At 55.2% G+C, this 26639-nt stretch overlaps 1 protein-coding gene across 19 annotated transcripts; it reads left to right on the top strand.

Moving 5' to 3' along the window:
* The first annotated feature begins 4121 nt into the window (after positions 1–4121).
* MAP7D1 (MAP7 domain containing 1) lies at positions 4122–25202 on the top strand. Of its 19 annotated transcripts, none has more exons than XM_074376845.1 (18): positions 4125–4505; positions 16047–16397; positions 16572–16640; positions 17207–17370; positions 18049–18154; positions 19589–19699; positions 20890–21012; positions 21109–21281; positions 21387–21529; positions 22097–22452; positions 22751–22928; positions 23015–23153; positions 23265–23369; positions 23642–23695; positions 23878–23923; positions 24018–24114; positions 24214–24425; positions 24611–25202. In XM_074376845.1, exons 1-18 carry the CDS (start codon positions 4460–4462, stop codon positions 24619–24621), a joined length of 2484 nt encoding a protein of 827 aa, XP_074232946.1. In that variant the 5' UTR covers positions 4125–4459; the 3' UTR covers positions 24622–25202. The 19 variants fall into 19 exon arrangements, with proteins under 19 accessions (XP_074232942.1, XP_074232946.1, XP_074232951.1 ...); XM_074376850.1 differs by having other exon boundaries at positions 18049–18163; positions 22097–22425; positions 22778–22928; XM_074376847.1 differs by having other exon boundaries at positions 18049–18163; positions 22778–22928.
* Positions 25203–26639: the final 1437 nt, after the last annotated feature.

Raw genomic sequence — 26639 nt, 5'->3', positions numbered from 1 at the left:
TCTCTCCTTCGAGGTGCAGGACCGATCATTATACTCTTCTCCCTATGGCATAGACATTCTGGGGCCTCCCTAGAGGCGGTGACCTTTGGCTCTCCCTCCTGTGTCAGTGCCTTGGCTGAGGGTTCTGGGAAGGAACATGAGGGTGCGTTGGGGGCAGGGGTGGGCTAGCCAAAGCTGGAGAAGAACCTCCTGCATTCCCCGGAGAGAGGACAGCTGAGGTGAAAGCTGCAGTTGGCTGGCCTGTCTGTCGGTCTGGGCCCCTCCCTGCTGGCTGCCCTTGGCTGCCCACAGAAACCTGAGTCACAGTCACGGCCAGCCGCCCGACCCCACCCAGCCTGCTGTCAGGCAGGACAGTTCTGGAGAGACAGGAGGCGGAGCCTTTCCCTACTGGTCTCACAACCTCTGAGATTCTTCCTCTCTCTGTGATTCCTCCTTTTGGCGTCTTTTTCTTTGGAACTCCTCCTTGCAGAGTCACCAGTCCTGAATTAAGGGTGGAGGTGGGGTCCATCTCAGGCTGATCCATAGGGTTCCCTCCTGGCTACTTAGATGACTGCTCTAAGAGCTCTCATTCCCAAATCCCAGTCCCTCTCCACCACCCCTCAAGGCCAGGATGCTTAAGAACACCAGGCACCCTCTTCTCCTCCCTGGAAAAGAACACAGCAAGGACAGAATCTCATCCCTAACAGGGCTCTAGACAAGGACCCCCCCCCCCCAAATCCAAAGGGTTGAACCTGGATCTGAGTTCCTTCCCTTCCAATCCCTCTCAGTTATTTCTCTGTAAGAGCTGGGTTGGGGGAGGCCTTAATTCAGCTGGTGTCAACACCACTTTTGAAGGCATTCCCTACTCCCAGCCCCAGGGATTGAGCCCTGGAGGCTATGGCTCCCCAGGAGAGCAGTCTAGGTTAGAGACCTCTTCCTGCTGCGGTGTCTTGTGGGTAGGGTGGGAGTGAGAATCTGGTATCTGTTCTCTCAGCTGCCCCCACCATGAGGCCCCTCCCACTTCCTACTTTGTGGGTGTGGAGACAGTCTCCAGGGCCTTGGTCCAAATTCATATCTGTTTGTCAAATCTCCTGGTGATTTCCTTCACCTCTCTGTCAGGTTCATCCCGGACCCTGCCCCACCAAACCTAGGAGGTTGTAAATGCTCTCGCTCCTGCTCTCCCCCTAGGGGGATCAGGAAGGGGACATATTTCTGAGCCTCATTCAGTGACCTGCCTCCTAGCCCCAGCCCAGCCTCATGGTGAGACTAACGGCTCATTCAAGCCTGTTTCCGTGGAGGGGGAGGGGACTGCCCTGGGCACTAGGGAAGGCACGGGAGAGGCGACAGCGTTCCCAGCCCCTTACCAAAGAGGGCAGGGCATCCTCTTGGGGCCTCAGCCCCCGATGTTGCAAGTGCCCCACTTGCTCCTTCTCTGGGATGTCTAATATTTAAGGGGCCACATGAAGCACTTTCACCCAGCCCTAAACTCAGAGACACCCACTCTAAACGCTGTCAGTTGCCAAGGTCTGGGATCCACCAGGGATCCTGGTCAGTTAGGAGGTAAATGGAGAGGATCCCACTCCATCTGTCCACTCTGACTGCATCAATCACAGGACAGTGGTGCTCTCCTGGCTCCCCTTCAGTCATCCTCCCAGGACTCCCTGTGGACCCATCAGGCATGCAGGAAGCCTTCTGAGGCTGGCCAGAACTGTCTGTCAAGTTGCCTAACTCCCAGATGTCCCCACCTCTAGCATCTTGGGAGGAGGTGCAGGAGCCTCTACCCTCAGACTAGGGAAAGGTTCCTCAACCTTGGCACCATTGACATTTTGGGTTGATGATTTCTGTTCCGGGGGCAGTCTTGTGCATTGCAGATGTTAAACAACGTCCCTGGTCTCTAAGTACTAGGTGCCAATAACGCCCCTAGTTGTGACAACCACAAATGCCTCTAAATATTGCCAAATGTCCCTGGGGAGTAAAACTGCCTCTGGCTGAGAACCACCTAGCAGGCTAACACCATACACTGCCTCTTTGCAGGGAGCTTCCCAAAGTCCATCCTAGATTATTAGACACAATGGAGGATTTCCAGTTCTAAAGCACTGCTCACCCTTCCCCTTTTGAAAAACCTTCAACAGCTCCCCAAGAGCTACATTATGTAGATCTTGGTGCCAACTGGCATTCCAATCCTCCTACATAGGCTATCCCTGGCTTACCTTTTCATCTTTAGCTACCATTTTCCCCTCCACTATCCCTGAGCTCTAGCCAAGGAGGGTACCTCACTATTCCCACCTATGTGTCTTTTTTTTTTTTAAGGAGGGGAGAAGTCATTAGGTTTACTTACTTATTTATTTTCAGAGGAGGTACTGGGGATTGAACCCAGGACTTTGTGTGTGCTAAGCATGTGCTCTACCCAGTTGAGCTATACCCTCCTCCCACTTCCTGTATGTCTTTCTCCCTGCAGTATCCCCAGGATCTCTGGTGGGAGTTGGGAAGAACTATCCCAGACAGCTCTCCCCTGTTGGGTTCATTTCATCAACACTGAGTCTAGTCACTCTCTGGCTAAGGGTGGGCCTGTTCAGCTCTGGAAGATGCAGGCCCTGAGGCCTCTCACCTCACAAAGGACAGTTCTGGACCCCATCATTCTCGCCCTGCAGATGGGATGGCTAACAACAAAGATGGAGCATCTGCTCCTCATCCTAACCTGCTTTTCCTTTTGAAGGCCCATCATCATCATCATTACTTATTTATTAAGCACTTCTTATATGCCAGGCTCTGTGCTAAGCATTTCACCTAGGATGGCTTATTTAACCTTTACAACAACCCCATGTCACTCCATGGTATTATTATTTTCCTAATTTTATTGGTGAGCAAACTAGGTTTCAGAAAAGTTAAGACAGTAGCTTAAGATTACCAGCTCCAGTTTCAGGCCATCTATCATTATCCTTTTCTAATGTTTTGGGGCTGGAGAAAGTACTGTTCTCTCCCTAGCCCTCGCAAGAGGGTTCAGGCCCTCAGTCACTCACTCGTCCCAGGACAGTCTGCTCCCAGGTTGCCTGAGACCCAGACTCTTTTGTTTCCCACCCTCTCCCTTGAAATGGCTGCTCTCTGGAGCTGCTCAAAGCAAGAAGACATTGGCGGGAAAGGGGGGCAAGAGGACAGCATATCACTGGGCCTAATCTCTGGGCAATGGAAAACTAGACAAGTGACCTTCTGGAGGTCAGGACAAAGGGCAGGGATGGGGTAGGCAGGGCCCAGCTTCGCCTCCTCCTTCCTCCCCTCTGTCAATCCCTGCAGCACCATCATCATCGATCCACCTTCCCAGCAAGCGCCCCGCTCTCTGGCCAGGCTGGGCCTGACTTGGCTTGAGGCCGCACCTCAGCTGGTACTAACAAGGGGCTTGGGGGATCCTCTCCCCTGGGCTGGGAAGCAGGATTATCTGGGGGAGAGGAGTCAGACGAACTCACTCCCTCCTTGGATAGAACACAGGGGAGAAAATCCTTCCCGGGAGATTTTCTGATGGGGCTAGGGGAGGTTCAGGGCCAGGACCACCCAGTTTGGAGCCCGGAGAGACCCAGCAGATTAGAGACTTGGGTAAATCAGTGGTGCAGGCCTGTAATTACCCTAGAGGAGCAGGGAAGACACCAACTGCAGGATGCTGGAGGAAGGGCGGCAGCAAGGCTCCTGGGCCTCTCCCCATCCCAGCCATCACCAGAGGAGAGAAAGTCTAGCCCTTTTAGGGGTCTCCTTGTGACCTTCCTTCAGGTCTCCCGATGCCCCCTGGGGTGGATTTTGTTTGAGGTGGGTTTGGGAGGGAATACAGATTTGAAGCTGCCGCCAAGGCCCCAGAGCCGGAGCTCCCAGGCTTCAGGGTGGGACTGAGGGGGCTCCCATCCCGTCTCTCCCCTACTCCCCCCAGTTCTAGCGGCGGGTGAGTCACCAGAGCGCTCCCTACATAGTCGCCTCGCGCTGCGGCGCGTACCAAAACGCGGCCACAGGGGGAGGCAGCTCGACAGGCGTCCTTCGGTACCCGTGACGTCCCCTCCGCTGAGGCCGCGGGAGAGGCGTCCCCAGGCTCGAGGCTCGCGCCCCAGGGCGGGGGCAGGGCGGGCGGGGGGAGGCGCGCGGCGGCTGGGTCCCGGGCGCTGCAGGGGCGGCCCTCCCTGCGTCGCACTTGGTACGCGCCAGCGGAGAGGCCAGGCCCAGCCCGGGCGGTACAATAGGGTTGGGCCGCGACCGGGACTGGGCCGGCGCCGGGCAGGGAGCAGGATCGCGGCCGGAGCCGATAGTCACTGGGCGGCCGGCGACTCCGAGCCCGCAGACCACCAGCTCAGCCAGCCTCGACCTTCTCCGGAGCTCCCTCCGACTCCGAATCGTTGCCCGCCGGGCCGGCCGGGCGTGATGCGCCGCGGGACCCCTATCCTGGCCGCTGGCCGCCGCCGCCGTCGCCGCTGAGACCCTAAGACCCCTCACTGACGCCGCAGCCATGGAGAGCGGCTCACTTTCGGAGCCGGGTGCCGGCGCACCCCCAGGTATGTCGTAGGCGGGATGGGAGGGAGGGGGATCGAGGGGAGATGGAAAGTCGGAGGATGAGGCCGGCCCGCTCGGCTGGGACCCCTCCCCCGCGGCGCCCTCTGACCACTTGGAAGTTTAAAAATAAAGGCTGCGGCGGCTCTGGGCCACCGACGCATCTTCTGACAGCTGCCCCCTCCCCCACCCCAGGCTCTGGGACGCCCTGGGCGGCGGGGTCCCCGGGGACCTCGCTGAGGAGTTGTTGGTGACCCTTCCGCCCCAGCCCAGTGCCACCCCGGTTTCCCTGCCCCTACCCTCCTTTCCGATCCATCCCAGGCCCTGAAGATCCTCTTCTACTGAGCTGGGGTGTCTGTTCCCCTTCCCATCCCTGGTGGGCACATGTGACTCCAGCCTGAATGTGTGTTGGGGGTCCAGATTCTTAGGCCTGAAGCCTTGCATACCGAAGCCTAGGCCCTGGCGCCCCCACGCCCAGGCCCTAGCCCAGACCTCGCCCCCACCCCATACCTCCAGCTGCCGCGCAAAGGGCCTGTTGCTGCTGCGGGCTGGTCGGGAGGGGAGGGAAGGGGAGGGGAGGGGGAGGTCTCTAGCGGCGGCTGCCAAGTAACCCGCCGGATAAAGGCGAGGGGGAGGGGGAGGCGGCATTGTTTGGGGCGAGGGCGGGAGCTGGGGAGTGGGCCGATTCCCCTGCAGCCTGGCCTGTTCTGGAGCCCACCCAGTCCGATTTGGGGAGGAAGGGGACAGAAGTAAATCTGTCTATCCTGCCTCCCTCCTTCGCAGCCTCTTTGGGCCCGAGTCTTTCCCTGGAGAATGAAGTGAAGGCTCGAGGCCGGCACTCCAGGGACCTGCCACATCATTCCTCAGCCTGCAGCTTTAGATACCTACTCCTGCTGCGTGCGCGCGCACACACACTCACACTCACACTCACACTCCAAGCCCCCGACCATCTTCCTTCCCCTCCCCTCACCCCACCAGCCACCAGTGCCCAGGACTTCTGCAAATCCCATTCGGATCCGGGAGCAGCTGATGAGGGGGTGGTGACAGGTTTCTGGTTGGGCCTGGGGTTGGAGGGAGGGATTTCTCTTTCTCTTTCTTCCTGGAAAAGGAGGGAACAGCATGATTACTGAGGACCCAGGTTCTGTTCTCACTGACTCAGGGGGAGGCGGCCCCAACCCCACACCTCCATAGAGTCCTCGAGCCTAATCCTAATCACCTCCCTGCGCCCTGGGGCGTGGGCCCAGGATGAAACAGTGTCTGTGGGTGCGGAGAGCCCAGGACAAGGACAAGGTGGAGCCACTTGGCTGTGAGTGGGCTCCTCCCCATGCCAGTGGGGGTGCTTCGAGGGGACCCTGTGGGAGCTGGAGGATGCAGAGGGGAGGCTACGGACTGGTGTGGTTCAGGAGGTTTGTAGACTGTGCTGGAACAATGGCACTTGGGTCTGTCTGCTGAGCCTGAGAGGGGGCACCCGGGGAGCCTAGCCTGGGTCCATTCCATCTGCTTATTGGCCCTCTGCATCGAGGGTCCCTGGCGCTGGTGTGTACATTGGGGCCTGAATGGGGGTGATTATTGGGCCATAGAGGAGGGCTAGAGTGGATGGTTATCTTATAAGAAGGGCACTTGGTTGAGATATCTGGACTGAACATGAGGGCATGGGTGGGATGCTTGGCTGTATTGAGGGGCCTGAGTGGGTCCAGCATACAGGGTCCTGGATTGGGAAGCCTCTTCTATACACGGGGCTTAGATGGAGTTACATGATTACCTGGGTCAGGATGGTGGCTGGTCCCTACACAGAGAGAAGTTGAAGGTGACAAGGGCCCCTATGAGCCAAGGGCTTCCAGGGAGTAAAGATGGTGCCCACTCCCTGTGCCCTGTGAGAGTCTGAGGCATGGGTCTGAGACACTGAGTGCGTATGACGTGATCTTTGTCCTCTCTGAGTTGCTTTTGCACACTGAGCATTAACAGGAGGCAACATGGAGTAGGGACAAGTGTCGACTGGAGTAAGTGACTTACCTCCTCCAGCCACTGTTTATGCCCCTGGAAAATGGAGGTAGTATTCTCAACCTCGTGGGGTTAATGTGAGGGTTAGAGATGCTGGACCTAAAGGAACCTGGCACACAGACGCCCGCAATAGAGTGTTATTACCATTATTGTGGTTATGCTCATCGGAACTGGTGCCAGCAGGGAGGTATGAAATATGGGGGAGGCGGGGTTAGGAATTGCGAGTCAGTTCGCTTAAGAGTGTAGAGTCTGGAATCAAACAGTTTAAGTCTCCCCTTCATAACTACTGGGTAGCCTTAGGTAAGTTGCTTAAGTCTTAAATTTTCCCATCTATGAAATGAGAATAATGCTGGAAATTATCTTATAGAGACATGGGGATCATTAAATTAGAGGAACACATAAAACACTTAGGAGAGGCCCTGGTACATAGTTAATGCTCTGTAAATGCTATTTATTTTTGTTGTTATTTTTAATTCCTTCAGAGGCAGGAGGAGGAGGTGTGACTAATTAGAACTTCAGGAGGTGAATGTAGGCCAGAGAGCAAGGGGAAGGTGGGTTCTAGACAGACACAAGCTGGGGTATATTTGTGTAGGGGACAGAGGGCCACTGTCCCTGGCGTGGGGTGCAGCCATCCAGTGCACCGACACCCATGCCTGCCGTGTGCCAGCTCAGGGCTGGCTGTGTGGACAACAGAGAATGAATCAGAGTCACTACCCTCGGGAAGCTCCTGGCCTAGTCGGGGAAGCAGATTTGTTCACCTCCCAGAAGCCCTGGTGTAATGGTGATACAGGGTGGGTGGGCTTTCCTTGAGGACGGCTTCACAGAGGAGGCATCTGAGGTGGGCCTGAATGGATGAGGAGAAGATGGGCTGCGTTTCTACATTCAGCAGCCAGCCTGGCTGGCAGCTCCCATCGACAGCTTCTGTCCCTCCCAGGGCTGGTGGGCCCAATAATGAGGCCTCTAATGAGCCCCTAATGTGCAATCACGCATATGCAAATGAGGAGAAAGGGGCACTAGGCCAGTTTACCACCCCACCCCCTTCAGGATGGGCATCAGCTGGTGGTGGGGCAGAGCAGAGGGAGAGGGAAGGAGCTGAAAGCAGGGCCCAGGCTAGGGTGGCGGCACTTGAGAGCAGTCGGGCCAGGTCTCAGATCTGACCAAGGCTGGAAGTCTGGCCACAAGCAGTTGGGAACCATGTCCTTGGGTCCCCACTGGGCCTTGCCAGGCCCAGATAATGCAGCTTTGTTGGCGGTGGCAGCTCTGCCTGGCACCCCAGGGCACAGCCTTCAGCATCTCCATCACTTCTCAGCTGCAGCTCTGCCCCAGGGGAGCAGAGAACATCATAGGAGTTAGAGAACCTGGTATCTGGTGCTCCTCACCAGTTGTAAGAGAAAGTATGGGTCAAGAATAGACCTCCCAGTGAGCCTACTTATCTCCCACTCCTACTTATTAAGTACCATGTCTGTGCCAGGCACAGTGCTTAGCATGTCAGGTGTAGTTTCATTTGATTCTAAGAACTATCCTGAGTAGCAACTAGTGTTATCCCTATTTTATAGATGAGGCTCAGAGAGGGAAGTCACTTGCCTAAAGTCACACAGCTAGGTATTGGTAGAGGCAGGATTTGAACCCAGGTCCATATGACTCTAAAGCCTATGCACCAAACCTCTATGCTGAATTACCATGGCCAAGCCAGCTGGTGACAGAGTCTAGTCCACTTTCCTTGTGTGATAAGTCTTCTGTGGACATCTTGGTCTCAAGGACCATGTGGTCTTTTCTCTGGCAGGCAGAGTTAGAGGCAGCGGAGCCCAGGGTCCCCTGTGCCTCCTGCCAGGTTGGAATTTGAGAAAGTAGGAACAGAAAGTGGCCTTAGAATCAGGCAGTGGTGACAGTTCAGCCAGTGGGCCATTCTCAGGCCTTGGCCTAAGGCTAGGCCTCTGCCCTCAGCGTCTAGGCCCCAGCGTGGGTAGCCGTGCTGGGGCTGAGGGAGGGCCCCGGCTGCGGGATGGGGTCATTTCCTGCCGCCTAAAATAACAGGAAGTAGGTGCTCCTGATTGGAGGCTGGGAACAATGGCCGCCAACCCAGCCAGAGGGCTCCTCAGATCTGCAGTCTCAGATGGGATCCCGGCTTTATCACCCACAGAGGCCCATGGCCCAGCCCCAGCCCCCTGCTGCGAAGGGCCTGTGGCCCAGCTTCTGAGGACTGCTGGAGTGGGCTGCCCTTCTCCCAGCTCATTCCCTTTCACAGCTAGTTCAGCTCTGTCCAGGCGGGGAGTAATGCCGCCCCCTAAGGGTCCCCTCTGTCCTGGCCCCACAATCAGGCATCTCCCAGCCCAGATCTCTATAGGAGAGGAAACCCAAGAGGCTGCCCTCTTTGGGTGTCAGAGTGAAGGTACAGACTGTCAAACCCAGCTTTGCTATTCACCGGCTGTGTGACTTCAGCAAGTGTTAATCTATTTTCTCATTTGTCAAATGGACTAATATCTACCCCACAGGATTGTGGTGACGATGGAAAGGACTGAAGTGTTGAGGTGTTTAGCTGTGCCAGACACAGCATTAGCTGTTGCTGCTGTTAACTGGGCTTTCCCTGGGCCCCGGGTAAAGGAGTGCCCAGAGAGGCAGGGCCCAAGTGACCTGGATGAGGCTGTGTACATATCCTGGGACATGATGTCTCCGAGTGTTGTACGAATCTCTGAAGTTTCGTCTGTGGCTCGGAGTGGGGTCCTGGCTCCCTGTGTGTGTGTATAGATTTCTGAATCCCAGTAAGTTGGCTTCTCGCAGACAGGAGACAAGAGAGAGAATAGAATGTCTTGTCTTTCGCCATTGTGCGGACTCTGTCCATGTCGTCTGCGTGTCTCTCTCTGCAGTGTGTACTCTGTGTCTGTGTGTGTGTCTTCATCCCTCTGTCAGCCTCCCTGTCTTCATTTGTCTGGTCCAGTGCTGTCTGGCTAGAAGTGCTGACCTCTCCCTCCCCATGCTCCCCGCCTGGGGCTGCTGTCTGGGCGCCCCCTCCTCTGGGCACTCCCTTGCTCTGCCTCCTGGAGGAGGGCTGCTCACCCCCACCCATGCTCAGATGTCCCACTTCTTGCCTCCCGGTGGCCAGCCTGGGCAGGAGCCGGCCTTCCCCACATTCCTGCCCTCTGAGCTCAGTGCCTGCCCGCCCCACCTGTCCCCTTCACCTTCATGGGGGAAACCTCCCTGTGGGAACCACTGAATCACTTCCTTTTTCAGGGAACAGGCAGGAGCCTTGGGGAGGGGTGATGTGACACCCACCAGAAACAGTGTGACATAAGTAAGGGCTTTGTCATCAGACGGCCTTGGGCCCAATCCTACCTCTAACGCTGATGTAAGCAGTTCACTCAACTTGTCTGAGTGAGTGTTTTCACCTGAGGAATGGGCGCTCCATGGCATTTTCCTTTTGGGGCTGTATAAGAACTAGACAAGATAAGGGCAAAGTGCCTGGTGTACTATGGGGCTTCAATAAATTAGTTTTGTTTCCCTTCCTAGGCTTAGGAGCTGGCAGGGCACACACAAGGCTCTGATATGGTGAAGACATTTAGGGTTAGAGAGGCTAGGCTTTGGAGCAGCTTGGGACTTTATGATGTTATCCACAGGCCATCCATCCATCCATCCATCCATCCATTCAGGTGTCCATTAAACAGACAGAGAGCTCCTACCCTGTACTGGGCAGCTCCTGTATAAGGTTCTGGGTCGCAAGAAGGATCAAGACCCAGTATCTTTTCTCCACCAGCTCTCACACTGCCAAGGGCAGGGGCAGCAGGCAGGCAGAAAAGGCAGACTGAGTTATCAGTACTGTGAGAGGAGTTCTGGCCCAGGACCAGTTGTCGGTGTGGGAGGAGGGAGGGCAGAGAGGGAAGGACTGCCAGCTCCCAGAGGGTGGAGATGGGGAGTAAGCACCCTGAGACATGGGACGGGCCCTCCCAGAGGCTTGGCCCTAGTCTTCCTGCAGTCCCTCTTGGAGCTCTTGGGAAGACAGGACTTACTGCCCCTACAGCCAGCTCCTGCACCTCTGCCCTGCTCATGCTTTTTGCGCCAAGAAATGAATACAAACTATCTGTCTCTTATCCAGTTCTTAACAAATACTTCTGGTAGATACCAATATAGCGAAATAAAATCTTACAATTTGACACAGACAAAAATAAAATGAAGTGGCTGAAGGAGCATACTCGATGATCGAAAATGGGAGTAATCAAATATGGATTTAACCATACCGTGTAGATAGTTAACCAAGGAATTAATTTGGCTGTACATAATTTGTTCCAAATAACACTGCCCCAATGGCATTTCATCAGGGTTGGCATAATTCTGAGGAAAATATTTGTATTCAGGGTCAATAGTCCACAAGGCCAAAAGAAGAGTTCCAAACGTGCTATTTGCCTCTTGAGAAGCCTTTTTCCTGTTGAACTGCTGGAGTAAACACTCATTATTACTTTTATTAACTTCTACCTGAGTCCAGGAAACTGCCCAAACTCAGCTGAGATGGAGTTGTTTTGCTTCCCTTCAGGAGTTCATCCCTTTGCAATAAATTGCCACATGGATTTACTCATTATTAGAGTAAAAATCTCCTTCTCTGTGCAGCTGCTTTAGGCTAGGGTGGCTTCCCAGTACTGCCCTTTATTCTCATTCAGCAGCATTTCATCACTGTCCCCAGGTACTGGGCACCGTGGTAGCTGCTGGTGACGCAGTGGTGAACAGAGCAGGCATGGCCCAGCCCTTATAGGGCTTTTTCAGTCTGGGGGAGGCTGACAATCACAAAAGAACCACACAAGTAAGTTTAAAATTATAACACTCACAGTGCTCCAAACAAGGGACACATGAAGCCATGACTATATATAATGAAGGAATTTATCCTGATTAGAGAGGCCAGGGAAGGCTTCCCGGAGGAAGTGATGGCTAAGCTAAGATCTGAAGGGTAAATGAAAGTTAAATAAGAAAAGAAGGAGGGGAAAGAGCAGTGCAAAGGCCTCATGGCAGAGGGCACATGCATGGTGGTCAGAATTAAAAGGTCAGTGTGGCTGGAGGACAGAGAACCAGTGGGGAGCAGGGCAGCAGAGGAGGGACTTCAAGAGGTGTAGGGGAGGGAGTCAGGGACTTCAGACTACACCAGACTTGCAGCTTGGGTTCGGGAATTTTGTCTTTCTCTTCAGAACAATGAGAAGTCACTGTGAAGTGTGAAGTGGGGAAGAGTATCAGGATCAGATTTGCATTTGGAAACAATTATTTTGGCTGCTCCGTGAAGAGCAGAGTGAGAATGGGTGCGGAGAGGGCAGTGGGAAGACTTTGCAGTCATCCAGGGAAGAGAGATGCTGATGGTATCTGCCAGGGTGGAGTTCATGGCTTGTATTCATTCAACAAATAGTCGTGGAACACCTCTGTGCCAGGCTCTGTCGGCCTGGGAGATAGAACAGCCAACAAAGTGGACGAAAACGTGTACCCTCATGGAGAATTAGCTCCTGGCTGAGGGAGACAGTGTTAAAATGGTGCTAATGCTTACTGGGAAAGATAGAGTTGGAAAGAAAAAAATATACATGGTTGGAAAGGTGGGGGGAACGTCAACTGCAATTTGTAGTTTTAAACAAGGGGGTCACTGATAAGGCTCGACTGAGAAGTGACATTCAGGTAAAGACCTGGAGGAGGTGGGGGAGTGAGACATGCAGGATCTGGGACAGAGAATTCTCAGCGAGGGCAGCCCTGAGGCAGGAGCGTGCCTGGCACAAATAAGGAACAGGGGCCGCAAGAGATGGAGCAGGGGGAGAAGAGGAGGAGGAGAGGAGGACCAAGAGATAAAGGGCTGGAGAGCAAGGATCCTGAAGGGCCTCGGAGGCCATTGTGATGCCTTTGGTTTTTCCTCCTTATTAAGTGGGGCGTCTTTGGAAGATTTTGTCAGAAGAGTGACTTGATCTGATTTATTCTTGCACGGAATCATTCTGCTGCTGTGTTCAGAAAAGACTAAAGGGGAAAAAAGAATGGCAGTAGGGAGCCCTTTATGAGAGATCATAGTAGCTGGACCAAGATGATAGAAGTGGAGATAGTAAGAAGTGATTGGATTCAGAATATATCTTGCACGTAGAGCCAAAAATACTTACTGAGAGATGAGATATGAAAAATGAGAAAAGAAAATACTCTAAAATGACTCCAAGATTTTTGGCCTGAGAAACTGGAAGGACTGGGTTTTCACTGACTGAGCTGGGGAAAACTGGAGGAGGAGCAGGGTTTGGGGTGGGGGAAGAGATCAGGGGCTCAGTTTGGGATGTTAAATTTGGGGCGTCAGTGAGACATCCAGGGGTGTCAAGTCGGGAGTTGCGTGAGCGAAACTGGCACTCAAGGGAGAGTCTAGGCTGGAGATACAAATTTGGTTGTCATCAGCAGGGCGATGGTATTTAAAGCCATGAGTCTGGATGAGATCACCAGGGGAGTATGCGTAGACAGAAAAGAGATGAAGTCTTCCACTGAGCCCTGGAGCGCTCCAGGGCTGAGAGGCTGGGAAGTTAAGGAGGGACCAGCTAAGAAGCCTGAGAAGTCACAGCCAGCAAGCTGAAGGCAGACCGGGAGAGTGTGTCAAAGCCAAGTGAAAAAAATATTCAAGGAGCACTGAGGGATCAACCATAACGCATGGGGCGGATGGGTTAGCAGGACAAGGACTGGGAAATGGCTGCTGCTTTGGCAGCGTGGAGGTCATTGGTGACGTTGGGAAGAGCAGTGTCATGAAGCAGCGGGGGTGAAGGCCTGACCCAAGTAGGCTTTTGTGGCAGAGACAGGGAGAAGTGGACCAATTCTTCCTGGCAGCTGCTGCTTACTGAGCTGCTGCCAGGAGCCAGAGGGCATGCACCTACTTACCATAGGTCCCGACAACTCGGTGAGAAAACTGGGGCTCAGACAGGTCCAGGGCCTGCCCATGGCCCCACAGCAGAGCCGGGATTCCCCACTCAGGCCTGTGCCTGACTCTGAAGCCTGAGACCTTTCTACGCCTCTGCATCGGATGCCCGGGTGCAAGTCCTTCCAGGCCTCATCCCTCTGCTTCCTCCCAGGCTCCCTTCACAGGCTAGTCGGGAGCTGGTTGGCGATTCACCATGTTGCCTGGTGGGTGTGATTTGCCTAGGCCTAGACAAACACCTGCCTACTGGTTTTCCTTGCAACACCTGTAGCACACACAGGTGCTAGGAGAATGGCAATCAGCAGGCCTCACCCTCAGCCTTCAAGCTTTGTATTGACACATGCAGGCCTTTTGGCCCCAGACAGTTCTGGGTTCAAACCCTGCCTCTGCCGTGTACTAGTTTTATGACCCTGGGCGAATTACTTAGTGGAGTAAACTTTGTCTCATCTGTCAAATGAGGATAAGAATCTCTGCCTCTCAGAGCTCACATGAAGTTGCAGGATGGGGATACAAAGGGCCCAGCTCAGCTCCTGGTATGTAGTAAGCACTCACTAAATGGTTGCCACTAGTTTTCTTGCCAGCTGGAATTGGAAAGGAGTTTGCAGGTGGCTGGGAAGTAGACTCGCAGTGACCAGGCAGACTTCTGGAGCTGGTTTGGGGAGAGCTGGATGGACTGTCCTAAACCTCGGGGCTGGCAGAGTTGGAGGGACCATTGGAGAGACAGGGCCTTCGCTGGGGCTCTTGCCTGTAGCCCAGGAAGCTGGAAGGAAAGGAATGAGGGGGAAATAGTGTGAGCCTCAGATAATTTCATTGCATAACGTGTTTTTACCTCATCCTGCCTTACACAGAGGCATGAGGGTGTGAGGGGTAAGAACTTGGGCTCTGGTGACCAACGCTGGGTTCAAGGCCAGGCTCCCTCACTTACCAGCTGAGTGACCTCAAATTACTTTACTTAACCTCTTGTTGTTTTACCTTCCTCCTCTATCTGAGAGAGATATTTATAGTGTCTCATTCTAAAGTATTGTCATAAGGATTAAAACTAGTATGTATAAAATGCTTTCAACATAAGAAGCACTCGAGAAATGTATAAATGTTAGTGATATTGTTATCACTAACTCTCATCACAATCCTGAGAAGTAAGTACTGTCTGCACTTCATAGAAGAGGAGCTGTGGCACAGAGAGGGCCTGTAACTAGCCCAAGGTCACAGAGTTAGTGGGAAGACCAAATATTCAAATAGTCTGCCTTCAGAGCCCACACTTGACCACTGGACACCCATCTCCCTGAAAAAGGTCCCCAGAGTCCCAAAGCCAACTCACTGGGGGCATCCTCTCCCTGCACGCGCATTGCCACCCACGGGGATGGGGAGTTTGTCACTTCCTGACAGGGTCAAGTTTCCCAGAGCAGAGGACCCAGTATGGTGGAGGCACCTGGTGAAAGCGAAAGATGCTTCCTTAGATGGACCTTTCCATGGACTCTGGCCCTGCTCCCTAAGCCCAGGTCAGCGGCTGTGTCCCCACTGGTCCCCTCGGGGGCAGCAGCAGATGGCACCAGGGCTCAGCGCGCAGAGGCTTCTCTTGGCAGCTTCTTAAGACCCACAGGAAGAGAGGGAAGTGTTGTTTGCTGGCACATGCATTGTTCCCGGCACTTCACTGACATCCTTACTGGCTTAGGCTCATTGTCCCCATTTGTACCGATGTGAAAACTGAGGCTTAGAGAGGGTGAGTGGCTTGCCCAAGGCTACCTGCCGGGGAACAGGTGCCCTCTTCCTGCCTTGGTGTGGTGAAGTCAGAATCGGGCCCTCATCTGGCTGACTCCTCAGCCTCCCTTGCAGGTGCCCCATAGTGTCCTCGTGCTCACATGTGTGCATGGACATGTATACACCAAATCACATGGCTCCTTTCCTTGGCACTTTGGTATCTTTTACAGGGACCCTGATATATTAATGTCTTAAAAGAAGAAGTCTGAGGGTGATTGGGAAAGAAAGATGACAAAGTGGATGGTTGCCCACCCTGTTGGGGATTCCACGTGGGCATTCCACAGTGTGCATGCCATGTCCTTCTTCCTGGCCAGTCCCATGTGCCCAGCACGGTCACCCCCAGAGCACCAGGCCTTGGGTTGGGCACTGTGACCCCAGGTAAAAGGGAAAGGTGAGGGAGGAAGACATGGAAACCAGTCATTACCATTTGGTGCACTAATAATTACTACAGACTTCTCAGTTTTTCCAATACACCCTGCTCCCTTCTGCCCCTTTGTAAACAGTCTTTTCTTAGCCAGAACCTTCTCTTCCTTGGTTTGCCAACTCCAGCTCATCCTGGATCTCAGCTTGGCTTTCTTTCTGCAGGAAGCCCCCCAAATACAGGTTAACTGTCTCTGCTGTGCTCCCGTGGACATGGTGCTTATTCTGTACTGTGATTACCGAGCTATCTGTCTGTCTGCCCTGCTGGAGTGTGGGCTCCACAGAGGCAGGGACTGTGGCCATTTTCTCACCATTATATTGTGGGCATCTGGAACAGGGCCTGACACACAGAAGGAACACGATAAACACGTATGAATGAATGAATGGCAGCTGCACCAGGGAGAGAGCTACCTGCTGAACAAACAGCACAGGTGTTCTGTCTGACTTTCTCTCCTCTCTTGTGTTGGTCTTCCAGCTGTGGCAGCCAGGACCCCTCCAGAGCCAAGACCTTCTCCAGAAGGTGACCCCTTCCCGCCACCGCCACCACTACCGATGTCAGCCCTGGTGCCCGACACTCCCCCAGACACCCCTCCTGCCATGAAGAATGCCACTAGCCCTAAGCAGCTCCCACTGGAACCAGAGAGCCCCCCAGAGCTGGTAGGGCCCAGGCCAGCCTCCCAGCAGGAGGAGTCCCCTTTCTCAGAAGTGAAGATCAGGGGACCCACCCCTCCAGCCACAGGCCCACGGGATGCCAGGCCTCCTCGGAGGAGCAGTCAGCCATCCCCAACAGCAGTGCCAGCCTCCGACAGCCCTCCCACCAAGCAAGGTACGTGTGATGTCCCTAGTCCTGGCCTCAGAGCCGGCCCTGGATGATGCCACCAGAAGGAGTCTCCTTTGCCCTGGAGGAGATGAGATAAAGGCATGGGGATGAGGCCTGGGGGAGGCTCCCCTTTTGGGGGAAGCCTCTTGACCTCCCTCTGTTCTCATTCCTTCTATTAAGATGTAAAGAAGGCAGGAGAGAGACACAAGCTGGCAAAGGAGCGGCGGGAAGAGCGGGCCAAGTACTTGGGTGAGTGTTTGGGAAGCAGCAGCATCTTCAACACCAACATCCTATTGACAACCTGAACGCCTCTGGAACATTCATCATGTGCACGGTGCTGAGAGCAGTACTGCGTTATCCTGCTTAACCCTCTACCCACTTTGAAGATGGGGAAACAGAGGCTCAGAAAGATAAAATCATTTGCCTTAGCCATACAGCTAGTGGAGTAGCTGAGATCCAGACCCAGAAGCCTCACCTCACCCCACATTTCATGCTCTCAATCAGTACATGGAAATCTTTACAGCAGGCCCCAAAATCAGACAGGGATCTGGCACTAAAGACTCCATTTCTCCTTCAGCCCCCGGAGACCAGGAGGCCAATGGGGGAGAGATAGGCCTCCTCTTGGGCCTGAGCCTGTCTTTGGGATGCCCTTCAATTTGAGGGGGGAGTCTGAGAGTAGGGGCATCTCCCCACCAAGCAGGCAGGAAGAAGACCTTCCCAGGACCAGAGGAACAGGCAAGGCCACTCGGAGGAGATGCTTGTTGGGCCAGGTGCTGCCGGACCTCTCACACCCTCTGGGGCTCCTTTCCCCACAGCGGCCAAGAAGGCAGTGTGGCTGGAGAAGGAGGAGAAGGCCAAGGCGCTGCGGGAGAAGCAGCTCCAGGAGCGCCGGCGGCGGCTGGAGGAGCAGCGGCTCAAAGCCGAGCAACGCCGGGCAGCCCTGGAGGAGCGGCAGCGGCAGAAGCTCGAGAAAAACAAGGTGTGTTGGTGCTGATTTCTGATCTGTGTGCATACGTGTGCACACATCTGCCCACTGGCTCAGTGTTTGCACACACCTCTGGTCCCGTCTGCGCTTGTGTTCCTGGGGCAGTACATCTGAGCATCTCTGCAGACATGTTTGATTCTGTACATGCCGGCATGGGCACCTGTAACCGTGTGCTCTCAGTACACGTATGGGTGTGTGTGCCCCATGTGTATGTGTTGAGGGGTGTGTGCAGAGATAGATCTGTGTGAGTGAGCTCCTAGCCAGGGGAGCCTAGGCTTGAGCACCATGAAGAAATGAAGGAAAAGGGGGCCTGGCCCTGTCCCGGGCCTCAGCTTGAAAGCAAACCCAGGCCCAGGGTCAGGACCTTCCTGGTGCCAGTAGCCCGCCTGGCAGTCCCAGGCATGGAGAGTCCCACCCCATCCTGAGAAACAGCTCATACAATCAGGAAATGAGTCAAGAACAGTGAAAAGCTCCCCAAGACAAATTGAAAGGGACTTGTTGCAAACTGTCTGTAATCATAGCAAGGACTTATAACCCTGGTTACCTGCCATGAGTCAGGAAAACCTTCTAGGGGTGACGGAGGCATTGTCACAGGAGAGAGAGGGGCCTTTCTCCCATGTAAGAAGAATGATTCTGAGCCCAGACCTCCTACCTCTCCCCACTCCCCGCCAGGAGCGCTACGAAGCAGCCATCCAGCGGTCAGTAAAGAAGACATGGGCTGAAATCCGGCAGCAGCGCTGGTCCTGGGCAGGGGCCCTGCACCACAGCTCCCCAGGACGTAAGACCAGTGAGTGGGCCAGAGGTGCTGCTGGGTGGGAGGGAGAGACTGGGGCCTGAGAGGTGGGGGAAAGGAGCAGCTTCAGCGCAAGGAGCTGGCAGCTCCCTGCAGCAGGTATGCCTCGCTTCGTGTGACTTGTGTCTTCTGGAGTAAACCCAAGTCCGTAAGACCAAGTCCTTCCCGTGGACTTCTACAATCGAGTCAGATGTGGATTCTCCTCGTTGGGTTTGCTCTTCAAACCTCTGTTATTTTAGATTAGCTTTCTTAGCTCTTGTCAGTTACTATTAGTTGATAGTACATAAACGAGCACTTTCATGCCCTGCAGACACTGGATATTTAAAGGAAACTATCACCCTCTTATGTACCTGTCTTGGAAAGTAGATTTTTGTCTCTAAGTTTTCTTCACGTAGGGCCATCACGGATTTTGGTCTGACTTTGTGCTGGCATGTATGTACCACTGTGTTTGGATGTCTTTATGTAGTGGCAAGATTCCGCATTTCTCATAGTGTATCTTGGTGTATGTGCTCGTGGATCTGTGCAGCGTTTGTCTTGATATGTATTTGCCTTGGTGTGTTTACCTCAGTGGGGGTGCCCGTCAGACAGAATTGGGTCAGGATCCCAGCTCTGGCACTTGTGATGGATGTAACCTCTGACTTTTCACTGTCTCACTTTCTTCATCTGTAAAATGGGGATAACAATACTGCTTGCCTCCGGGGTTGTAGGTAGATGTTTGGGAGGATCAAGTGAGGTAACATATGTGTGGTGCCCAGCACTGTGCCTGGTACATGGTAAGCATCTAACAAATGTTAGCTGTTACAAATATAATTAAGTTCCTTCGATGTGTTTGTGCCTGTGTGCATCTGAGTCTGATGCTTTTTCTGTTAGTGGTTTTGTTGCTGTATTTGTGCATGTCTGCACACTCGTGAGCATGTGGAAGTACCTTTCACTGTATGCCCGTGCCTGCATGTCTTTGTCTTTGTGTGTCCCTGTGAAAACGTGGATTTGTGTGAGTGGCTTTGACCGTGGCTTCTTCCGTTTAGGAACGTCTCTGCATTTGTCGCAGTGCGTGGGTGTTGTAGCCCTAGTGCCTTGGCTGGGCAGTGTCAGCAAGTGCCAACATTGGGTGGTTGTGGAGGAGGGGTTGTAGCACCCAGCCCTAGGGAATGACTTCCTGGCCAAGAAGGCTTTAGTTTCTCTAGTTTTACTCCATCTCATCCCTCTGTTCCCTTTCCGTCGGCTCCCCCAGTCCAGGTTTTCTCTGGTCACCTACCCACCCATCGCCTCCCAGAGCCACATCTGCCTCCTCCTCCCCTTCCTAGCCTGCCCACTCCTCCCTCTCCCACCCTGCCCGCGGAGCATCCTGCATGGAAGGCCTCAGTGCCCCCACTGGCTCCCGTCCGGCCCGGCCCTAATGCCGTGTCTTTTCCCCTCCAGGTGGGAGCAGGTGCTCCGTGTCGGCAGTAAACCTGCCCAAACACGTGGACTCTATAATCAACAAGCGGCTCTCAAAGTCCTCTGCCACGCTCTGGAACTCCCCCAGTAGAAGTAAGAGAAGGCCCAGCCCTCCTCCCTCCAGAGCTCCTTGTATCCCCCACCAAGCCTCCTCCAGAGCTCAGCAAGAACCCCAGGTCTCAGGAGCCCTCACATTCCCCAGGTCTCCCTCCCCACTCTACCCCACCTGGGGCTCTGCACCCCTTGGGGGAGCCGGCATTTGGGTCTGGGCCCTGAGAACAGGCAGAGGTGTGCCCTGCAGGGGAGAGCAGAGACAAAGGGCAGTGTCCCAGCAGGCAGAGAGCCTGGCTGGGGCCTCAAGAGCAGGTGGGGGTGGGGGTGGGGGTGGAGGGTGGGAATGGGCAGGCAGCCTCATCTCCAACCACAGCCAGCTGGCCTAGGCCAGCCTTGGGCAGGTGGCCTTGCCCCCAAGTACCAGACTAGTCTGGGATCTGTGTGTAGAGGGGCCCTCTTATTCTGACTCTACGCTGGAGGACCCATGCAGTCCTGCCCTCTCTGCCTTCAGAGCCCCAGCCAGGGCCTTGGCTGGCTCCAGAGTTGTGGCCAACCAGGGTGGCATGGCCCTTGTGTTCCCACCCTGCCCTAGTGCTCACATGTGAAGGGGCCATGGTAGGAGTTATTTATAAGTTTCTTCAGCTTTTATTTGGTTGCTCTGTTGCCTAGCAACCAAATCAGCTGCTGTACCAACCCCACCTGACTGAAACTTAAAAATAACCCAGCAGCTGAGGGGACAGAGTAGGGTGGCCCAGGGCAGCCAGGCCCCCTAGCAGTCTCTCCCTGGCATGGGATGCCCAAAAGCTGGGCCTCTCCCTAACCAGAGGAGTACAAGGACCCTCACTGTTCCAAAGCCAGTGGGGGCATGCCTCTCCAGGCCAGCCCTGTGAGAGCAGGAGGAGCAGGGTCCTACAGTGGGACAAGGGAGTGGGCAGTTGAGTCTGCCACCAACTCTGGGTGGTTCCTCTCTAAACTCACAGTGCAGAACCCTTTCACCTGTGGAGAGTGGTAGGCGGGGACCCTCAAGTCATGCACAACGTTGCCCTGGGAAGTGTATTGTTGCCTGGTTCTGCAGTGGAGGTCCGACCCCAGGGCGGACCAAATGTGGCGCCCCCAGTGTGATTGGGCGAAGAGTCCTTGGGCTTGGCATGCAAATGGTACGTCCCGATGCCTCTGCCTGCCTGCTGCAGCTCCGGGGTAACCCGCTTCTCCTCGCATTCTCCCACTAGATCGCAGCCTGCAGCTGAGCGCATGGGAGAGCAGCATCGTGGACCGTCTGATGACGCCCACCCTCTCCTTCCTGGCGCGGAGTCGCAGTGCGGTCACCCTGCCCCGAAACGGCCGGGACCAGGGTAGGGGCGGCGGCCCTGGGAGAGCCCTCACGAGGGGCGGGGCAGGGGCCAGCCTCGCGAGTGGGCCGCGCCCCGACCGCCCTCATCCCTCCGCAGCCGTGCCGGTGTGCCCGCGCTCGGCCTCCGCCAGCCCCCTGACCCCGTGCAGCGCCCCCCGAAGCGGGCACCGCTGCGGCCCCGCCGGGGAGCGCGGGGAGCGCCGGGAGCGCCGAAAGGCCAGCGCCGGGGGTAGCCCCGCCCCGGCCCGCCTTCGGCCCGAGGCCTCGCCGGTGAGTGGTCGCGCGGTGAGTGGTCGCGCGTGTGGGGACCGGGGAGCGCGGGCACCGCTGACTGTTGCTCCCCTTCTCCCCGCTCTCCTTCCCCCGCCTCGCCAGGTGCAGAAAAAGGAGAAGAAGGACAAGGAACGGGAAAATGAGAAGGAAAAGAGTGCCCTGGCCCGAGAGCGCAGCCTCAAGAAGCGCCAATCGCTGCCTGCCTCGCTACGCCCACGCGTCTCCGCGGGCAACGCTGAGCTCAGGTGGGCCAGGAGGTGGGGCGGGACCTGCATATCGCCAGGCCATCCATCCATCCATCCATCCATAAATAAATATGTGTCGGGCACCCACCTCTAGAATGAAAGCTCCTTGAAGGCAGGTTTTTTTTTTTGGAGTGTTTTGATCACTGAAGTATCCTAGCATCTAGAACAGTGCCTGGCATTTGTAAGCACTCAACAGATACCTGCTGGACCTGCCAGGTACTGTTCTGGATGCTGAGGACACTTCTGTGAGCCAAACCAGGCCTAGTTCTTGCTCTTATTAATCTTACTGGCTATTGGGGAGGTAGACATTAATCAAAGAATCACTAATGAATATGTAATTACAAACTGGGATATATTCTCTAAGAGGGAATTATATGGTTCTGTGAGAGCATATAAGGAGGGGGATGCTGACCTAGCCTGGGGAGGACACTTCCCTGAGGAAGTGACATGCTCAGAGTGGGTATGTATGTATGTGTGTGTGTGTGTGTGTGTGTGTGTGTATGAGTGTGTGCGTGTGTGTGTGTGAACACTGTGCCCTCAAGGTCTAACTCTTCCCTTTTCTCTCAGTCCCAAATCCAAGGCCCGGCCATCCTCTCCCTCTACATCCTGGCACAGGCCTGCCTCTCCCTGCCTCAGCCCAGGACCAGGTCATGCTCTGCCCCCCAAACCACCGTCCCCCCGAGGCACCACTGCATCACCGAAGGGGCGGGTTCGGAGGAAGGATGAGGCAAAGGAGAGCCCTAATGTGGCGGGGCCTGAGGACAAGAACCAGAGCAAGGGCAAAGCCAGCGATGAGAAGGAGCCTGCAGCCCCAGCCTCACCAGCACCCTCCCCTGTGCCCTCACCCACCCCAGCCCAGCCCCAGAAGGAGCAGCCCACAGCAGAGATCCCTGCAGGTGGGAACGGAGAGAGGAGGCCAAAAGGTGGGCAGGGCAGAGAAACCAGCTTTGCCTGTATGTGGGAGGATGGTCCGAGGTGTGGGTCGCCAGAGATGCCTGGGGATTGGGTGCTGGGAGGCAGGAAGGGGAGGCTTCTGCCCGCAGCAGGTCCAGGTCCAAAACTCAGTCCAGAGAGAAAGACCTCACTACTCTGAGTTGATGACAGGAGTTGGGTGGGTGGGTTGCCTGGGTCGCCCTGAGGTCCAGGAAGCACGGAGGCATGTGAGGGAGATGGAGGTGCCTGTGCCGGTGTGCTCATTCCTGGCCCTGGATCCCACTCCAGATACTGCTGTCTTGACCTCACCCCCAGCCCCCGCTCCCCCGGTGACCCCTAGCAAACCCATGGCTGGCACCACAGACCGTGAAGAGGCCACTCGACTCCTGGCTGAGAAGCGGCGCCAGGCCCGGGAGCAGCGGGAGCGCGAGGAACAGGAGCGGAGGCTGCAGGCAGAAAGGGACAAGTGAGCACGCCCTCGGGGACTGAGGGGGCCTTTATAGGGGCTGGAGATGAAGCTGGGGATGAGCCTGAGTTTCCTTTGTCCCCCAGGCGAATGCGAGAAGAACAGCTGGCTCGGGAGGCTGAGGCCCGGGCCGAGCGGGAGGCGGAGGCCCGGAGGCGGGAGGAGCAGGAGGCCCGAGAGAAGGCGCAGGCGGAGCAGGAGGAGCAGGAGCGGTTGCAGAAGCAGGTGCCCCGTGGGTCGGGGCGCGGGCGCCTCCTGGCGGCGGGCCGCGGTGGGGGCTGGCCCAGAGGGACGGCAGGAGGACGAATGCATAGAGCTCACGGGGGTCTTTGGTAGAAAGAGGAGGCCGAAGCTCGGTCCCGAGAAGAAGCGGAGCGGCAGCGTCTGGAGCGGGAAAAGCACTTCCAGAGGGAGGAGCAGGAACGGCAAGAGCGCAAAAAGGTATGCGTAGCAGCGGGCCGGGTCTTGTGGGCGTGGCCTGGCGCGAGTGGGCGGGGCCAGCTCCTGGCTGGAGTGGCTAGCGGGGCCGGAGAGTGGGCCTTGCCTTGGACTTGTAGAGGGCAGGACAAGAAACTGGGGCTAGGTCTGGTTCCTGACCTGGAAAGGCTGGTATGAGCTGGAAGGGCCCTGAGACTCCAGGACTGGGGCTGGCTGGTGGGAGGTTTAGGATCAGGGCGGGGCTTGGGCCTAACTGGTGTGGGGCCTCCAAACAGCGCCTGGAGGAGATCATGAAGAGGACTCGGAAGTCAGAAGCTGCTGAAACCAAGGTCAGGATTCCCCCAAGAGCCGTGTTGGGAGTGGAGGTCTGGTGAGGAAAGGAGGTTGGGGAAAGGCATCCAGGATGGAGAAAGAGGTTGCTCAGAGTCCGGGCTGGGGCGAGAGGAATTCAGCATCTCAGTGGGGCGGGGCCAGGTATCCCTGTGAGCCTGACATGTCTTCTTCTTCAAAGCAGAAGCAGGACAGAAAGGAGGCAAAGGCCAACAGTTCCAGCCCAGGTAAAGGCCCTGTTCCCCTCGTATCCAACCCCTTTGCCCCTATCCTCAGCCTCATCCTCTCACCAGCCCCTCACTAAGGGCCATTGCTTCCCAGTGATAGACCCTGCAAAAGCTGTGGAGGCTCGGCCCTCAGGGCTGCAGAAGGAGGCTGTGCAGAAAGAGGAGCTGGCCCCCCAGGAGCCTCAGTGGAGGTACCAGCTCCCAATCCCAGGGACCCTGAGCAGGGAGGCAGGGTCAAGCTGGAGCTGTGGGGTGCCTGGGCTGTCCTGCAGTGGGATGGACCTCAGCAGTGGATTCTGCATCCACAGTTTGCCAAACAAGGAGTCACCCGGGTCCCTGGTGAATGGCCTGCAGCCTCTTCCAGCACACCAGGAGAATGGCTTTTCCCCAAAGGGACCCTCTGGGGACAAGAGTCTGGGCCGAACACCAGAGGCGCTCCTGCCCTTTGCAGAGGCTGAAGCCTTCCTCAAGAAAGCTGTGGTGCAGCCCCCGCAGGTCACAGGTAGGGATCCGTGTCTCCTGGACCCTTACCTGTCCCTTCCAGCAGCCTTTCCCTGGGCCTCTCCAGCCCTGCCCTCTCTTCAAGTTCTGCCAGAGGCCTTCTCATGCTCTACCCTGAAGATGCCCAGCCATCTGGGCTTGGGGCATGGTTTGCCCTGACTGTGTCCCCTCCTGCTTTTTTCCCAGAAGTCCTTTAAGGGGTTGCCTTGGATCCAGGCACAGCTATGAAGGCTCCTCTGCATCACCTACCAGGATGTCTGGAAGAGAAAGAGACAGAACGAAGCCGGAAGTGGCCAGGGCCCCTGGGGATTGGGGTCTCTCTGTTATTTTTAATCTGCACCTTATAGACTGATGTCTCTTTGGCCGGAGCCAGACCCTGCCCCTCAGTGCATTCGTGTGCTCACACGCACGGACACCCCCCATACACACATACACTCACAGCCTCTTTGGCCTCCCCCCTTGGGGAAGGGCCACCTGTAGTATTTGCCTTGGTTTGGTGGGGTACAGTGGATGTGAATACTGTAAATAGCTCGTGCTCAGGCTCCTTTGCGTGGAGGGGGTGGGTGCAGGAGGCAGACCCTCCCAAGACTCCCCAGGGAGACCTTCCTCCCTCTATTTAACTGTAACTGAGGGGGAACCCAGGTCTGGGGATGAGGGGCACCTTGGGCCACAGGATACTGGTTGCTTTAGGGGGACCCATGCCCCCACCCTTGCCTGGAATCAGTGTTATTGCATATGATCAAATTTCTCCAGAAATAAAGTGAGAATAATTCTGCCAGTCCTGTCTATCCTTGCAGCTGGCGGTGGGGTTGGGAGCAGGTGGCCTCCTGAGTTCTATGAACTTGAGGAGCCAGGGCCTGGGGATATCCATCCCTACCTGGTACCAGTGCTAGATGTCCTGCCTGCGGTCTTCCATTCTGTCATGAATTCGTTCATTTATCATTTAACAAAAGTGGTTACCACTGTTCTATATCAGGCAGGCTCTCTGCTGGGGACGCAGTAGTAGGAAAAGGCGTAGCCTCTGTTCTTACAGAGTTGACAGCACATCCGGTGAGTATCAGAGACCCTGAGTCACCCACTCAACATCCATTCCCATCACCCCTTCCTCATTCCAAACAGAATCCTAATTTTGTTCAGGTGACTGTCTTCCTCCTGGATCCCATCCTGTACCTCAGCAGAGGTGGATCCCAAGCCCAGAGGTGAATCATAATTGTAATGAGCCAAAAATGATGGTCCCACACCCCTCATGAGTGTTTGATTTAGGCCTGGGCACATGACATAATTGCAGCCAGCAGATGCAAAGAAAAGCCTCCCAAGGTTTCTAGGAAAGGCTTCTTCACTTTTGAAACAAAAATACCATGTAGGAGCCAGCTGCTAAGCTCACCTCCCAAGTGTCCCCCACCTCCTGGTGTTTACATCCTGTGTAGTCCTTTCCCACACGTTGGACCAGGGCTGGACTAAGTGACGACAGAATATAGCAGAAGTGGTGGTGTGTCACGTCTGAACTTAGGTCCTAATAGACACTGCAGCTTCTGTCTTGGTTGCTCTCTCGCTCTTGGACCACTTGCTTAGGAGGAAGACACCACTACATTGGGAACAGCCTTATGGAGCGGCCCAGGTATGGAGGGATTGAAGCCTTCTGCCAACAGCCACGTGAATAAACTTGGAAGTGGATCCTCTAACCTCAGTTAAGCCTTCAGATGACTGCAACCCTGGTCAACAACCTCATGACAGACCTTCTGCTAGAACCAGCCAGCTAAGCCACTCCTAGGTTTCTAAACCTTGGAAACTGTGAGATAATAAATGCTGTTTTAAACTGCTAAGTTTTGTGATAATTTGTGATAATTTGTTTCAGAGCAATAGTTAATGAGGAGAAACCCTCCTCCTATGATAATGAAGTCCAACTGTGGTGCCTGGAATTGCTGCATCCATCCTGTTGACCTGAGGACACACCCAGCATCAAGGAGGCAGAGCAGCGAGATGGGGAGAACCTGGGTCCTTGAGAACATCACTGAATTAACCAACCTCCAAACGAGTCCTACCACTAGACAGCTTTCCTTGATGTTTAAGCTAGTGGAGTCGGATTTTCTGTTAATGTGGCCAAAAGCTCGTAGCTCATCTAGGGACATACATGATAACACATAAATGCATTTCCCTTTGCAATATGATGAAGGAAATGAAATGGATGAAAGTATGGGAGACTGACCCAGAGAAG

The sequence above is a fragment of the Camelus bactrianus genome, chromosome 13 (assembly GCF_048773025.1).
Source record: "Camelus bactrianus isolate YW-2024 breed Bactrian camel chromosome 13, ASM4877302v1, whole genome shotgun sequence".
Taxonomy (NCBI): Eukaryota; Metazoa; Chordata; class Mammalia; order Artiodactyla; family Camelidae; genus Camelus; species Camelus bactrianus.
This window is presented reverse-complemented; position numbering and strand designations above follow the sequence as displayed.